Raw genomic sequence first — 16,914 nt, 5'->3', positions numbered from 1 at the left:
GCCGAAGGCAGTCGCTTAACCAACTGAGCCACCCAGGCGCCCTTCCCCATTTTTCAGTAGTTCTAACATACATATTGCAAATGCGCCATGTACTAATCTTAAGTACACAACTTGCTGAATTTTTACCCATGCATATTTTGTTATAATTGAATAAGGAAAGGGTTAAGGTAGGGGAAAGGTAGGGGGCCCCTGACTAGGCTCTGAAACTATTTTTAGCAGGCAGAAGCACTAAGTAAGAGTGAACAAGAGATAAGGAAACAGACCAGCTGGTCCTAAATATTAGGGAGTATTTTTCTTTGGCGGCTACAGTGTATCACAGAAAATGGCCAAACCTCAAAGAATTAAGTCAATAAGGGTGTTATCAATAGTCTATGCTCAAACCAAGACAGCACAAGAAACTCAAGGCCATAAGCTTCCCAGGCAGTTCTCAATAAAGACTGCCACTAAAAGCCCTCAGTGGCAACCCATTCGGGACCCCTCTCACTTTAGAGAGCTTCTTTGCTTTCTGCTCTCACCTTCACGTTCACTTCACTTCACCCTTTTGTGTCTGCGAGATTCATTCTTCGACTTTGTGAGACAAGAACCCTGCAATCCTGTAACATAATCACCACTCAGATCAAGATGCAGAATGTTCCCTCTTAGTCAATATCCACTGACTCCCATTCTTTGTGATAACTTATATTACCATTAGTAAATTTTCCCTGCATTGGAACTTCATATAGAATCACTCTTTTGTGTCTTGTGCTCAACATAGCTTTTTTTTTTTTTAAGATTTTATTTATTTATTTGAGAGAGAGAATGAGATAGAGAGAGCATGAGAGGGGGGACGGTCAGAGGGAGAAGCAGACTCCCTGCTGAGCAGGGAGCCCAAAGTGGGACTCCATCCCGGGACTCCAGGATCATGACTTGAGCTGAAGGCAGTCGCTTAACCAACTGAGCCACCCAGGAGCCCTCAACATAGTTTTTTTGGGACTCATCCTCATTGTTGAGTGAATCAATAGTTTATTTTTTATTGCTTTGCAGAATTCCCTTGTATGCCTTTATTTCCAGTTGGTAGGCACCTGGGGTGTTTCCAGTTTAGGCTATTTTGAATAAAGTTGCTCTGAACATTTGTGTACATACTTAACCTCTGAGGAGGGCTGTGATCTACCTTTGGTAAGTCATCTAATGCCCCTCTCCCACTCTAGTATTTTAACATAGTGCCCTACTTGATGGATATTTATTGAAGTACGGTTTCAAACTAGCAGTGATTTGTCTCTTAGTCTTCAAATGGAAAATAAAGTCCAATGTCATAACAAAGTCTGCTCATAGTTTCCACTATCATCACAAATAATGAACAAATAGGTCAGGAAGTCAGTCTCCTGTACTTAAATGCTCTATTTCAGTCTTGTTGCCAGTTAAAAATAGACTTGTGCTACCAGATACATTTTAGTGACTGCTTAGGAAAGAATGTAGATGTTTCCTACACTGTTTTTTCCCTAAGATTCCTACCCATTTCCTTCATCTCCTTATCTTTTTCTTTTTAATAGTAATTCAGAGGGGTGCCTGGATGACTCAGATGGTTAAATCTCTGACTCTTGGTTTCAGCTCAGGTTATGATCTCAGGGCTGTGAAATCGAGCCCCACATCAGGCTCCACACTCAGCACAGAGTCAGCTTAAGATTCTCTGCCTCTCCCTCTGCCCTTCCCCCTGCTCACATGCTCTCTCTCTCTCAAAATAAATAAACAAATAAACAAACAAATAAATAAAAAAATAAATAAATAGTAATTCAAAGAAAGGCAGGTTCTAAGTGGAAATATTATAGAGACATTCAAAGAAAGTCTATGTTACACAAGGAGGGTTATTATTTTGGTAATGAAAAAAATATTTTTTTCATTTTCTTTCCTTTAAGATTATGTATTTGGGAGACCACAGAAGCCAGACATCCTTGGTTTTAATCATGCATCTGAAACCAACTAGAGACTTAACCTCTGAGCCAAAGCTTTCTTGTCTCTAAAATGGGGATTCAATACCTTCCATATAGGATTGCTTACAGGATTGAAAGACCTAGCATAAGTCAAGCTGAGCTCTTCAGGCAACAGCCTTTGTGAAACTGAGTTCTCATTGGACACATGCCTTCTTCCTATATGAGCTGCTGTTTGTTTCCTGTTCTTTGTCTCTCTGAGAACTTGGGTTTTGTCAGGTATCTGTCTACCAAGTTTCCTAAACTGTGTGCTCAGGCACCCCAGGGTGCTACAGCAAGCTCACCTAGAGCAGTCCAGGATATTTTAAATTTTAAAGGGAAACAGTTACACCTGGCATCTGTCAGAACTATACTGGCTCCAGGAAGTTCACAGTTTCAACATTAAATTGTGGTACATTTCTACCATTGATGTCATATCTTTGCAAGGGTGTTTTCTGTGCTGCATGGAAATCTATGTACAACAGAATGAAGATGGCAGAATCAATCCCATTTGAATCCAAGGTTTGAGAAATTGCACAGTGACCAAGAGGTACAGACATCTCGTAAGTACCTAAGTGTGGTTATTGAAAAATAAAATAAAAAATGTATTTTTCTCTGGGTGCCTGCATGGCTCAGGGGGTTGAGCATCCAACTTGTGCTTGTGTCTTTCTGCTCAGGTCATGATCAGGTCATGAGATGGAGCCCTGCCTTGGGCTCCGCTCTCAGCATGGAGTCTCCTTGGGATTCTTTCCCTCTTCCTCTCCCCCCCTCCCCGCCCCGGGATTCTCTCTCTCCAATAAATAAATCTTTAGAAATGTATTTTTCTCAATTTCTGTGTATTTTTTTCATAAGGCTACTAAGTTCATTAAGTTTTTTGGATCTTACTATTCAGTAGGTGGTATTTCTTAGGTTTGTTGGTTGTTTTTTTTTTATCTAGAGGTATGTGAAAAAAATGACTGAGATACTAAGTGCTGTGAGCTAGAAAGTCTGAGAACTTTCTGTTCTAATGATGTTTAACCTAGGATAGACAACAGTGATATAGAGAAATATGTAGATTTTGTAGTGTTGCAACAGTCAAGACTACATTTTGTAGATAAACTTTTCCCCCAGGAAACCCCTTCTTTAATTAGTTAATTCCTATGTACCCTCAAATCTCAATTTAAATATAACCTCTTGCAGGAAGCCTTCCCTGATTTACAACTGTCCTACTCCCATTCGCAGCGCCACCTAGATAAGGAACCCATCTAGGCTTCCCAAAACCCTTTGCTTATCCCATTGTAGCATCCTGGAAATATTTTTTTTTTCTTCTCTATTTGAGTTTGTTGTGGGTGGAGATTTAAATGAACTTTGTATCTATGGAATCTGGCAATCTCTGGCATGTAACAAGTGGTCAGAAGATATTTGTTGATAAATTAATGAAACACACACAGGTTTATATGGGTAATAGTAATCAGTGTTTACTAAGCATTTTATAGGTACTTCCAGGGTTATTCAAATGACATCTTATTATCTTATAACTTGAAGACTATTTAGTTTTTTTGTGACTTGAAGATCATCTAGTGTGATCCCTGAGTTCAGAAAGGTGAATGGAGGGCTAGGAGTAGCAGTCACTTTTGTCTAAAACTAATAACCCTGACCATACTAAATCCGGTGGAGAACGTGGAGCAACTGGATCTCTCAAGCACTGCTGGTGAGGGTGTAACATGGTCAAGCCACTTTGGACGGCAATTTGGCAGTTTCTCCTCAAGTTAAATACACGCCTATCTGAAGACCTAGTAATTCCAGTCCTCAGTGTTTATCCAAGAGAAAAGAAAACATGTGCCAACACAATGGCTTACACACTAACGGTTATAGCAGCTTTATACATAATTATTAAAAAGATGGAAACGCAAAGGTCTATACACAGGTGAATGGGTCAACAATTGTACTGCTTCCATACAATGGACTTCTACTCAGCAATAAAGAGGGACTACTGAAACACCAACAGTACTGGGTAAATCTCAAAACATTATGCTAAGGGGAAGAAGTCTGGCTCAAAAGAGTACAGACTGTATGAAGTGATGTGATGTTAAAGAACGGGAAAAACTACGCTAAGGTAATAGAAATTAGATTAGAATTGCTTGGGAGGGAGTGGTTATTGACTGGGAAGTTCCTGGAACTTACCAGCGTGGTGGGAATGTGCTACATATTCGTTGTTGCTGTGGTTACCCTGGTGAATACATTTGCCAAAAACTCATAGACTGTACACTTAAAATACGTGTGTCTTATAACATGTAAATTAAACCTCAGTTAAAAACAAAAAAAAAAAATTACATGGTGACCCAATCAACCATGGTGACTGGAAGCAGGGGTCATGGTGTTCTTTTATGAGGAAGTGTATTCTTACAAGGTTAAAAAAAAAAAGTGTGGAGATGGGGAAGGGGGATTTCCAAGTACCAGAAACTTGCCCAAGTACTGACTTCAAGCAGAAGAAAACTTGGAAGCGTTCTCTATCTTACAGAGTGAGGGAAGGACGCTGCGATAGTAGATGCCCGATATGGGCCAGCCTCTAGAAAGGTGCTGATCCAGTTGGACCCCAACTCCCGCCAGGGGTCCCACTATGCCCAGCGGCTTCCTCGGGAGCAGCCGCCGCCGGCAAGTTGCAGTCGGGAGGGGAGGGCGCTCGCCGGCGTCGCGCTGACGTCACGCGCGTGCTGACGTCGTCGGCGGCCGCGGCCTCTAAAGCGGGCTGGGTTGCGGGGGGCGCCGAGTTTGAGTAGTTTGGGGGCCGCTCGGCGCCTGGCGCTAGTCCCGCCGCCCGCCGCACCCCGTGAGCCGGGCGTCGGCCGCACCGAGCGCGTCCGGCCCGTTCCCGCGGGGACCCGCGCTGGCGGCTGGGCGGCGCTCGGCAAAAGTTGGTCCCTCACGGGCGGGCGGCCATGGAGCCCCGCAGCATGGAGTACTTCAGCGCCCAGGTGCAGCAGAAGGACGTCGGCGGCCGCCTGCAGGTCGGCCAGGAGCTGCTGCTCTATCTCGGCGCCCCCGGCGCCATCCCGGACCTGGAGGAGGACCTGGGCCGCCTGGGCAAGACGGTCGATGCGCTCACCGGCTGGGTGGGCTCGAGCAACTACCGGGTAAGCGGCGGCGGCGGCGGCGCGGCCGGGCCAGGCACGCCCTCTCCGGCCAGCCCTTTAATCCCGGACGCGCGCGACCAGCCAGGCGAGCCCCCGGGGTGCGCCTGGCGCCTCGGAACCGCCCCGTGAAGGGGAAACCTGTAGGCTCAAGGGTCCCTGGACGCGAGTCGGGGACTTAGTTCCCACCAGGACCAAGTTTTTCCCCAGTTGTGAACAGTGACAAATTCAGCGATTCCGTGACACAGTGCGGAGTTTTTTTGGCATTAGGACACAATGTTTAATCAGCTATTTAAAAAATCATCGATACTTTGCATACAGAAAGCGCTCGAAGACTTTTTGCATTTGTACGTATCTTGTAAACACTGTTAGACCAAGACATAGGACATTAGGATACAATTTTTAAGTTCAAAAGAGTGTCAATTAATTCCTCTTAATTAGTGCTTTTTATCTTACTTAATCTTGTTTCTTTTTCTTTTTAAAATTTTGAGTCTGGAAGGTTGTGCTCTTCGTCTCTAAGGGATCTTTAGAGCTTAATCAGGTGCCTGATTGCCTGATTAAGTTTACCGTTAAATCTAATACAAAGGTGCTGACCCCGGGGCATTATGTATTTGTTTTTCATTTATTGTCGACGGAAAGTAGTTGAACGCTTCCTGTTAATTTGTTTTGCTGCAGTTGAGGACTGACTCGGATTTGAAACCTGTGCACTAGTAGGTGACCTAGTGAAACGTGTCCCAGTGGATTAGTTGATGATGAAAAAAAATTACGAGTTACAAGAAGAATGAGTGTTTTTGAAGAGCTGGTAGTAGGCAGGCTGTAATGTAGCCAAGTTGAGAGACCAGGTAAATATTCTGTACTGAGCCTGTACTGTAGTTTTTAGCAGTTATTTTTCTTTCTAGTCTTCTGGTGGCAGTGTTGCTTTAAAATGCTGGCTCAAATCTACGGATGAAGTGATTTTTCTAAGTAATTTATGCTTATAATCCTGCGAATAGGCTGTACTTTGAAAGCTTTATTGTCCTAGAGTAGAAAGTCAAACTCTGCAATTACTGTGCAGATTTAATGGTGAAACTTACATGAGTCTTGGAAGGGGTTGACTTTTACAAGGATAATAAACCCTATGGGAATTAACCACCTTGATGCTCTATTACATACTATTTCATTATTTTTTAAAACTTTAGAAAACGTTAATATTGAATAATATATCAACTGTTTGGGAGGTTATTATTTCTTTGGGAGAAACAAGCTAAATTTACTTACACTGTGAGGACATATGCACACTCAAGATAATTGATTTTATGTTGCAACATAGGCTGTTGTAGAAAGTCAGCTCTTTGGTAATGCTTGCTCCCCTTCCCAAGTGAAGGGTGTCACCTACGCTGGCCATAGGGAGTTGGCTTTGGACCATTTCAATCTTCAGATATACCATCGTGTCACCTTCTACGTCAGCCATGGTGAGTTGGCTTTGGACCATTTCACTCTAAAGATGTACCTTCAGTGAATGGCATTTGATCAGTCCCATCTCTTGAAACACATCTCTTGGCTTCTGTAATACCACAATATCCCAGTTTTTCTTTAATGTCTTTAAGCACTCCTACTTAGTGCTGTATTTTCCTTTCAACTGGTCCCTAAGAATTAGAATCCATCAGGGATCTGACCAGGTTCTCATCTCTTTACTACACATTCTCTCCATGCTCCTTACTAGATACTGTAGCCTGAGACAGTTTACACAATCAGAAGAAAACTGCCACAGGCTTCCACAACCTTACCTACACACGCCCTTGTAGCTGTGCTGTATATTCTACCTTCTTCTCTGTTTCACTTACTGTATCAATCCCACTACATGAATTTTAGATTCCATGGTCTCTTGCCTACTTAAGGCCATTAATTCATCAATTCTACTTTCTCCTTCTTGAGTCATTAGTTCTCTTCTTTCTGCTGGATGCTGTATATAAAACCTTTTCTGACATTGTTAGAGGGCATTTGGGTTAGTTTCTTGCTTGGGTTTTATAAACTAAGTTACCAAACTAGGTCATCATTTTTTACCCAAGGTAGAATAACACATATTTAAGTCTTTAGGAAAAGCGTATCATGGAATTTTTTGAACATACACACAAATAGAGAATTGTACTTAAATTTCAAATTATGCTGAACAAAATACAGTTTTCTTCAGATTTGATACTACTTTAGAATTTGAGTATCTTAATAACCATCATTACTTCCAAAAATTTGAGTGATTATACTATATGTTGGGTATTGTTCTAGATACTGAGGATCCAGCTGTGAACAAGACTAGTAAATCTCATTCATTTAGCTTCATTTGGATATTTATTGAGTACCTACCATGAGCAGGCACTCTTCTAGGTACTTCAGATACAATAGTGGGAAAACAAAAATCCTTGCCTCTGTGGACTTAGATTCTAGTGGGGGTAGAGGAATACACACAGATGAGTAACTAGAATCTATGTTAGAGGTGGTGAGTACTTTGGAGAAAAAAAAAACAGTGAAGGGAATAGGGAGTGTTGGGTAGGATGCAGGTAGTCAAGAAAGGGAGGTGAAATTTGGGTGTAGACGTGCAATAAATATAGGAGTGATGGATGATTTAGGCAGAGGAAACTGCAAATGTGGAGGCCCTAGTTCTGTGGAGGAACATAAAGGACAACATGGCTAGAGTTTATAAGTGAATGATGTGTTAAGAAAGATGAAATTGGGGAGGCAGGTGGAAAGAGCCTTATAGGATTTTATTCAAAGTCAGTGGAGGGTTTTATGTAGAGGGGTGGCTGCTTTGTGGAGAGTAGATTGTAAAGATGGCAATGTTGAGAAGTGCAAGATTTTGAGATACACTTTGGTGATAGAGCCAGTGGGACCTCCTGTTGGGTTGAAAGAGAGGAATTAAGGATAATTACCTTTTTTTTTTTTTTAGATTTTATTTATTTGAGACAGACAGAGATAGAGAGAGAGCACAAGTGGGGAGGAGAGGGAGAAAGGCTCCCCACAGAGCAGGGAGCCCGATGCAGGACTCGATCCCAGGATCCTGGGATCATGACCTGAGCCGAAGGCAGACGCTTAAGTGACTGAGCCACCCAGGCACCCGATAATTGCCTTTCTTGAGCACCTCTCATATACTTGGCAAATTGATGGAGGAGTACTTGAACCTAGGGAGGTTAAGATTTTCCTACTCCCTTTCTTTACTTATCTAAAACTCTTCAGTATCCTATCATTTATCAGCTCTACTTTTTTATATTGTTTATCTGCAAATGTAACAGTAAGTTGAGTCTAAAAATGGAGAAATAAATAGCATTTATATAACTATGAAGTGCTGAGCTAAGTAATATGCTAAGATTTCAAGTCTTCTCAGAATCCAAAATCACAGCCCCTTTGCCATTTGAAGGATGAGACTTTCCAATGTCAGCTTCACCTTGATTGTATTTCTTATAAACTGTTAGTTTCTTAAAATATACCATTTCTTAGCTTGCTTAAACAAAAATTGTTTGAGATCTGTCTTTATATATGGACCTTGCCTATTCTTTTTTTTTTAAAGATTTTATTTATTTATTTGACAGAGAGAGAGACAACGAGAGAGAGAACACAAGCAGGGGCAGTGGGAGAGGGAGAAGCAGGCTTCCTGCAGAGCAGGGAGCCCGATGCGGGGCTCGATCCCAGGACCGTGGGATCATGACCTGAGCCGAAGGCAGACGCTTAACGACTGAGCCACCCAGGCGCCCCAACTTACAATAAAGAATGTCCACATTTTTTATTTTTTACTGTAAACGTTCTTTTACATTGTCTCCTTGCATGAGAGTTTGATTAGGGCAGTGATTCTGAACCCTGTCAGATTCAGTGCCCTCTTTTAATGTCTCCCTTATAATCCTGAAATAAAATTTATAGATAATACTGAGGACACATAATTTTTTAAAATCCCAATAATGTCCTAGCTGTACTAAAAAAAGAAAATTATATGTAACTTGTAATGGGATAAAATAGAGTTCAGTATGTAAATGCCCCATAATGGTAGCTAGATGGCTGTACCAGTACATAGTTTTGCTGTAGATGCTACCACAGCCAGTTCAGACCACTACGGGTGTGTGGTTGCTGGGGATTCAGACTTACAAGTGGCATTACTATTGGTGATTGTGATATCCTAGAACTCTAAATCCTGAACCTTATTTTTGTTGAGTACTCCAACTTAAAGAGTTTGACCACCCCAATCCAGTTAGCTTTTAACTATCCCACACTCCTCTAGTCTGAGCTTCCATTTCCTGGTCAATCAATCACACCCAGCATTCATTCTTTTTTTTTTTTTTTAAAGATTTTATTTATTTGACAGAGAGAGACACAGCGAGAGAGGGAACACAAGCAGGGGGCAGTGAGAGAGAGAGAAGCAGGCTTCCCGCCGAGCAGGGAGCCTGATGTGGGGCTCAATCCCAGGACCTCGGGATCATAACCTGAGCCGAAGGCAGACGCTTAACGACTGAGCCCCAGGCGCCCCTCCCAACATTCATTCTTAATTCTCTTCTCCCTATTCATACTCGTTTATGGTCGTGATTTGATAAAATGGAATCCTGGTTAAGCCAACTCTGCCTACCCCCACACCTGTGGTGCCTACACCTGCAACTAAAGGTAGATGGAGAAGAACACAAAACCTCTGATTTCATTTTAAATTTCTGACCTTCAAGGGGGCCCTTATTGGTGGCTGGCAATCATACTGTATTTTCTAGTTCATTCAGTCTTAGACAAACTATTTTATATCTGTTCCGCTCCCCCTCAGACCTACCAGTATCTATTCTATATTCAGTGTCAGCTAATGGCCTTACTTGCTACTTTCCTGAGAAAATTGAAAGAATTGGAATTTCTTAAGATTCCCATTAGGGTGTGTACCCACCTCCCAGCATTTATACCCATAGCAGGCTCTCAGTGTTTGTTAAATCTAAATTAAAGCACATTTGTCCCTTGATTTACCAGCTGGAAAACTTATTTACTAAAACCATGCAAAAGAAAAGTTCTAGGCTCTGATAATTTCAAACAGGATTTTCATTTACTTGAATGGCTGGCAGCAGGACTGCTAAGTATGGCCATGTACCTTTGGGCCGCACAGCTCCAAGGAATAACAGTGTGTTGTACTACCCCCTCCCCCAGTTTAGAATAACTGTTTTTGGGTATATGTCTAGAAGTGGAAATATTGGATTATACTTCTCCTGTCTTGTCCCGCTCACTTGATCTAGAATTAATCACTACCTTTAATTTTAAGTCATTTGTTTCCCTCCTTTTTTTGAGGGAAATAGTTTTATTATTTATATAATTACATAAAAATAACCTGTTAATTCTTTTTAGGTTTTCAATTTTGTAAGCCATCAGGTTTTACTTACTTAATCTGTGCATAGAAGCTCTACTTGACAGTTACTCTATCCCATTCTTTTTTTTTTAAGATTTTACTTATTTATTTATTTGACAGAGAGAGAGAGAGAGAGAGAGACAGCGAGAGAGGGAACACAAGCAGGGGGAGTGGGAGAGGGAGAACGGGATTCCTGCTGAGCCGGGAGCCTGATGCGGGGCTCGATCCCAGGACCCTGAGATCATGACCTGAGCCAAAGGCAGACGCTTAACGCCTGAGCCACCCAGGCGCCCCTCGTCTATCCCATTCTTTACTCATTTTCTTAGATGCTGAGTTAATTTGTGGAAAAAATGTCCTGTAAACCATTAATATGGCTTAATGAGAGGAGCATTACAGGAAGTCTGCTTCTTACAAAGAATACATACCTTTTTTTCTTTTCTACTTACGGTGGAAAACATCTGTGATTATGAATTAAGCTTATCTTCTTCCTAGATTTCAAGAATTGTTGTTAGGCTGACTTTTACATGGGAAATTCTAGTTGTGATTCTTAAATTGCAAGTAGTCATTACTGTCTCGTGCATTTATTTAGCTTTGTTGTTGGACAACATTTCTGATTTAAACTATTTGGAAAATTAAACATACTGAATTAAATGAAACTCTGGCCAAGGCGACAACTTGTGTGTGATTTTATTGACATCACATTAGTTACTCAGATATGTTAAACCACCTCTCATTCAGAGGTGAAAAGGGAGAGTGAGAAAGAGAATGGGAAAATGACCCTAAAGGTTCTGGGACTTCTTGGGGTTAATAAAATTTCATGAATTTTTTTAAATTTCAGTTTTATGACTTTAAAACACCCTAAAATTTAAGCTTGGTCTTAGCCCCAAATTTGCTTTTTAGAGTTTCTGTTTTTCTGCCTGTTAAAAAATATTATTTTTGCTTTTAGTTTTTTTAATATTTTATGTTTTATACTTTTATATTTATAATATGTTTCTATTTTTGCTTTTGTATTTTATATGTACCTATTAGAAAGTACACTAGTTTTGCTTTTATGTTTTAAAGGACCTGAATGGAGGGGCGCCTGGGCGGCTCAGTCGGTTGAGCAGTCTGCCTTTGGCTTAGGTCATGATCCCGGAGTCCCAGGATCGAGCCCCCCCCGTATCAGGCTCCCTGCTCAGTGGGGAGCCTGCTTCTCCCTGTGCCCCTCTCCTCTGCCCTCTGTTCATGATGTCTTTCTCTCTCAAATAAATAAATAAAATCTTAAAAAATAATAAAATAACCTGAATGGAGGCATTTGAGTTCGTAAGGAAGTGGTGAGGAGCAAATTGGAAGATAGCTCTAGTTGTTTTCTTCTCTTCTTTCTTGATGGTTTCTTATTCTACTGAAAGGACCCTTAGCCAAGATGTAGGCTAAGTTGAAAGATGTCCAAATGGAAATTCAGGAAAGTCATTTGTCTCTAGCTCCATGGTAAATTTTGATATTTGCTATATCAAATTCACCCACCATATTCTTTAGGAATGTGTTGGCTTATTATTGGGTCTTTATTTACTAACCCATGTGAATTTTAGAATCAGTCAAGTTGCACTAAAAAATTGGGGCTTTTATTGGAATTACATTGAATATCCTCTTTTGGGGGGAAGATTGGGTATCTTTTTTTTTTTTTAATTTTATTTATTTGACAGAGACACAGTGAGAGAGGGAACACAAGCAAGGGGGAGTGGGAGAGGGAGAAGCAGGCTTCCTGCGGAGCAGGGAGCCCAATGTGGGACTCGATCCCAGGACCCTGGGACCATGACCTGAGCCAAAGGCAGTTGCTTAACGACTGAGCCACCCAGGCGCCCCAGATTGGATATCTTTATAATGACCTCTTTTACCCATGAAAATTATTTGTGCTTTTTTTTTTTTTTTAAGATTTTATTTATTTTTTTGAGAGATCGAAAGCAAGCGGGAGAGCACCAATGGAGGGAGAGGCAGAGGGAGAGGGAGAAGCAGACTCCCCATTGAGCAGGGAGCCCGATGTGGGGGCTCGATCCCAAGACCCTGGGATCATGACCTGAGCCAAAGGTAGATGCTTAACCGACTGAGCCACCCAGGTGCCCCTGTGTTTTCTTCAATATGTCTCATTAATGTTTCATTATTTTCTCCAAATAAGTCTTAAACACATTTTGTTAGATTTATTCTAATAGTTATTGAGAGTATAAATCCTATTTTTTTATTTTTAAAAAATTATGCTTTCTGATATATTGAAATGGCATTTTGGATATTGATTTTTGTGACCAACCTGCCTGTAATTCAAAACATTTTTCCTGCAGTTTGTGGATTCTTTTAGGTTTTCTCTATAAATGGTAGTCCCTTCTCATCCGTGGGGGATACATTTCCAAGACTCCCCAGCAGATGCTGGAAACAGCAGATCGTACCTATATACACACTATGTTTTTCCTTATACATACATACCTGTGAGAAAGTTTAATTTATGTTAGGCACCATAAGAGATTAACAGCAATAATAAAGCAGAACATTTATAACAATATACTATAAAAAAAGCTATATGAATGTGGTCTCTCTCAAAATCTCCTTGTACTATACTCACCCTTCTTGTGATGATGTGGGATAATGAAATGATGAGATGAAGTGAGGTTAATGATGTAGGCATTGTAACATAGTGTTAGGCTATTATTGATTTCTGAAGAGGATTATCTACTTCTGAACCACAGTTGACCTTGGTAACTCAGGCTGTGGAAAGCAAAACTGGGGATAAGGGGGGACTACCAGATAATAATGATAGTTTTGCTTCTTTCCAGTTCTTTAGTTTTGCTTGGTTTGGGTGCATTGGCTAAGACTCTTAGGATGAGGTTGAGTAAAAGAGCGTGGGCCTTGAGTTCTTTTGTTTCAAGGGTATGTTCATTTCACCATTAGGAATCACAGTTCCTGTAATTTTTTTTTTTTTTTTTAAGATTTTATTTATTTGACAGAGAGGGACAGCAAGAGAGGGAACACAAGCATGGGGAGTGGAGAGGGAGAAGCAGGCTTCCTGCTGAGCAGAGAGCCCGATGCAGGGCTCCATCCCAGGACCCTGGAATCATGACCTGAGCCGAAGGCCAACGCTTAACAACTGAGCCACCCAGGCGCCCCTCCTGTAATTTTTTTTAAAAAACTTTTTACTATAAAGAATTTTGAACATATGTAAAGGTAGACAGAATAAAATAACAAATCCACCCACAACACTCATCAGTCCATGGCTAATCATGCCCCATCACTTTGTCACAAATCACAGATACATTGTTTCATCAATGAGACTTTTGATTTAGTGTCTCGAAGATAAATGTTCTTTAAAGAATTGTTGGGGTGCCTGGGTGGCTCAGGCAGTTAAGTGTCCAACTCTTCATCTCAGCTCAGGTCTTGATCTCAGGGTCTTGAGTTCAAGCCTCACGTTGGGCTCCCAACTGGGCATGGAGTCTACTTAAAAAAAATTATTAAAAAATTGTTAACATAACCTCACCACCATTATCATATGTAAAAAAAAAAATAATGCCAAATATGCAGGGTCAAATTTCCAATTTTTAAAATGTCATGCAAATTTTTAATTAGATATTTATTTGTTTATTTTAGTAGGCTCCCACCCAGCGTGGAACTCAGTGTGGGGCTTGAACTCACGACCCTGAGATCAAGACTTGAGCTGATACCGGGCGCCTGGGTGGCTCAGTTGGTTAAGCGACTGCCTTCGGCTCAGGTCATGATCCCAGGGTCCTGGGATCGAGTCCTGCATCGGGCTCCCTGCTCTGCAGGGAGCCTGCTTCTCCCTCTGCCTCTCTCTCTCTGTCTCTCATGAATAAATAAATAAAATCTTAAAAAAAAAAAAAAAAAAGACTTGAGCTGATACCAACAGTTGGATGCTTAACTGACTATGCTACCCAGGCACCCCTTTAATTATTTCAAGAAAACTCAGGATCCAAATAAGATTTCCACACTGTGATTTGTTAATATATTAGTTTCCTGTTGCTGCTGTGTCAATTTACCATACACTTAGTAGCCTAAGCAACATAGATTTATTTTCTTATAGTTTTGGAGGTCAGAAGTCCTAAATGGGTTTCACTGGGATAAAATCAAGGTTTCAGCAAGATTGTATTCTTCTAGAGAACTTCGAGGAGATAATTTTCCATATTCTGGAAACTGCATGCATTTCTTGGCTTAAGACCTCTTCTGTCTTCAAAGCCAGCAGTATAGCACCTTCAAATCTTCCTGACCACTGCTTTTGTCATTGCATCTCTGTTTACTCTCCTGCCTCTCTTTTATGAGGTGTCTTGTGATATATTGGGCCCAAGATAACCCAGAGTAATCTCCCCACTTTTAAGACCTTTACAACATCTTTAAAGTTCTTTTTACCACATAAAGGAACATTCTCACAGGTCTTAGAGGTTAGGATGTGGACACCTTTGGGAGGCCATACCTCAGTCAACATGTTTATTAAGTTTCTTTGAATTTGTTTCTCCCTCAGTTTCTCTTTTTAAAAATTCTTGGATTTTAGGGTGCCTGGGTGGCTCAGTCGTTAAGCGTCTGCGTTCAGCTCAGGTCATGATCCCAGGGTTCTGGGATCAAGTCCTGCATAGGGCTCCCTGCTCAGTGGAGACCTTGCATCTCCTTCTGCCCCTACCCCCACTCGTGGGCACCCCCCACTTCTCTCTCTCTCCCATAAATAAATAAAATCTTAAAAAAAAAAATTCTTGGATTTTATTTGTAGAGTTTCCCACAGTTATGATTTTGCTGATTTCATTCCTGTGTGCTAGTTCCTCTGTATTTCCTGTAAATTGGTAGTTGGACCTATAGCTTGATCAGATTCGGTCTTTTTTTTCCTCCTCAGGAGGCACATAGCATCAAGAAAGCACATAAGGTATGATAGTATCTTTTTATGATGTTAGCATCCATTAATGTTCAGTGTTTAGATCTCTTAATTCATTAGGGTTTGCAAAATGATACTCTAATTTTGTCATTCTTTCACTTATTAAGAGAAATTTAGACCATTTATTTCTGTTTGGTTACTCATTGGCATAGTTTATAATAGAAAGGCAGGCATACCTCATTTTCTTGTGCTCTACATTATTGTGCTTCATAGATACTGCATTTTTCACAAATTGAAGGTTTGTGGCAACCCTGCATTAAACAATTCAATTGGTGCCCTTTTTCCGATAGCATTTGGTTACTTTGTTATCTCTATGCCACATTTTGGTAATTCTTGCAGTATTTCTAAATTTTTTTGTTGTAGTGTGTTATGATGATCTGTGATCAGTGATCTCTGATGTTACTATTGTAATTGTTGGAACCACACCTATTCAGGATGGCAAACTTAATCAATAAATGTGTTCTGACTGCTCCACTGACCAGCCATTTCCTGTTTTTCTCCCTCTCCCTGGGCCTCCCTGTTCCTTGAGACACAACCATATTGAAATGAGGCCAATTAATAGCTCTACAATGGCCTCTAAATGTTCAAGTGAAAGAAAGAGTTGCATGTGTCTCACAGTAAATCAAAAGCTAGAAATGATTAAGCTTAGTGAGGAAGGCAAGTCAAAAGCTGAGACAGGCCAAAAGCTAGGCCTCTTGTGACAAATAGCCAACTTGTGACTGGAAAGGAAAGGTTCTTGACGGAAATTAAAAGTGCTACTCCAGTGAACACACAAATGATAAGAGAGCAACACAGCTTTATTGCTGATAGAGAGACAAAGTTTTAGTGGTCTGGATAGAAGATCAAAGCGGCCACAATACTCCCTTAAGCCAGAGTGTCGTCCAGAGCAAGGCCCTAACTATCTTCAGTTCTGTGAAGGCTGAGATTGGTGAGGAAGCCATGGAAGTTTGAAGCCAGAAGTTGGTTCATGAGGTTTAAGGAAAGAAGCCATCTCCATAACATAAAAGTTCAAACAAGTTATTCAGAAGATCTAGCTAGGATGATTCATGAAGGTAGCTACACTAAACAACAGATTTTCAATGTAGACCGAACAGCCTTATGTTAGAATAAGATGCCATCTAGGACTTCCACAGCTAGAGGAGAAGTCAATGCCTGGCTTTAAAGGACAGGGTGACTCTCTTGTTATGGGCTAATGCAACCTATGACTTTAAGTTGAAGCCACTGCTTCACTTACCATTGTGAAAATCCTAAGGCCCTTCGGAATTATGCTAAATCCACTCTCCTGTGCTCTCTAAATGGAACAACAAAGCCTGGGGGAGAGCACATCTATTTACAACATAGTTTCCTGAATATTTTAAGCCACTGCTGAGACCTACTGCTGAGAAAAAAAAAGATTCCTTTCAAAATATTACTGCTCGTTGACAATGCGCCTGGTCATGGAAGAGCTGCAATGGAGATGTACAATGAGAATTACTGTTGTCTTCATGCCTGCTAACATGCCTGCTAATCCATTCTGCAACCCATGGATCATGGAGTAATTTTGATTTTAAAGTCTTACTGTTTAAGAAATAACATTTCGTAAGGCTATAGCTGCCATAGATTGTGATTCCTATGATGGATCTGGGCAAAGTAAAT

The 16,914-nt window shown here is 41.0% G+C and overlaps 1 protein-coding gene across 15 annotated transcripts in view; it reads left to right on the top strand.

Moving 5' to 3' along the window:
- The first annotated feature begins 4,861 nt into the window (after nt 1-4,861).
- Nucleotides 4,862-16,914, top strand: part of CLASP2 (cytoplasmic linker associated protein 2) — a 183,368-nt gene continuing 171,315 nt past the window's right edge. For all 15 annotated transcript variants that reach the window (XM_044920799.1, XM_021677581.2, XM_044920794.1 and 12 more), the window contains exon 1: nt 4,862-5,056. In XM_044920799.1, the coding sequence (XP_044776734.1) occupies nt 4,862-5,056 (195 nt within the window). The remainder of the gene's footprint in view (nt 5,057-16,914) is intronic.

The sequence above is a fragment of the Neomonachus schauinslandi genome, chromosome 1 (assembly GCF_002201575.2).
Source record: "Neomonachus schauinslandi chromosome 1, ASM220157v2, whole genome shotgun sequence".
In the NCBI taxonomy this organism is placed as follows: Eukaryota; Metazoa; Chordata; class Mammalia; order Carnivora; family Phocidae; genus Neomonachus; species Neomonachus schauinslandi.
Note: the sequence above shows the minus strand (reverse complement) of the source record. Positions and strands in the feature narration are given on the sequence as shown.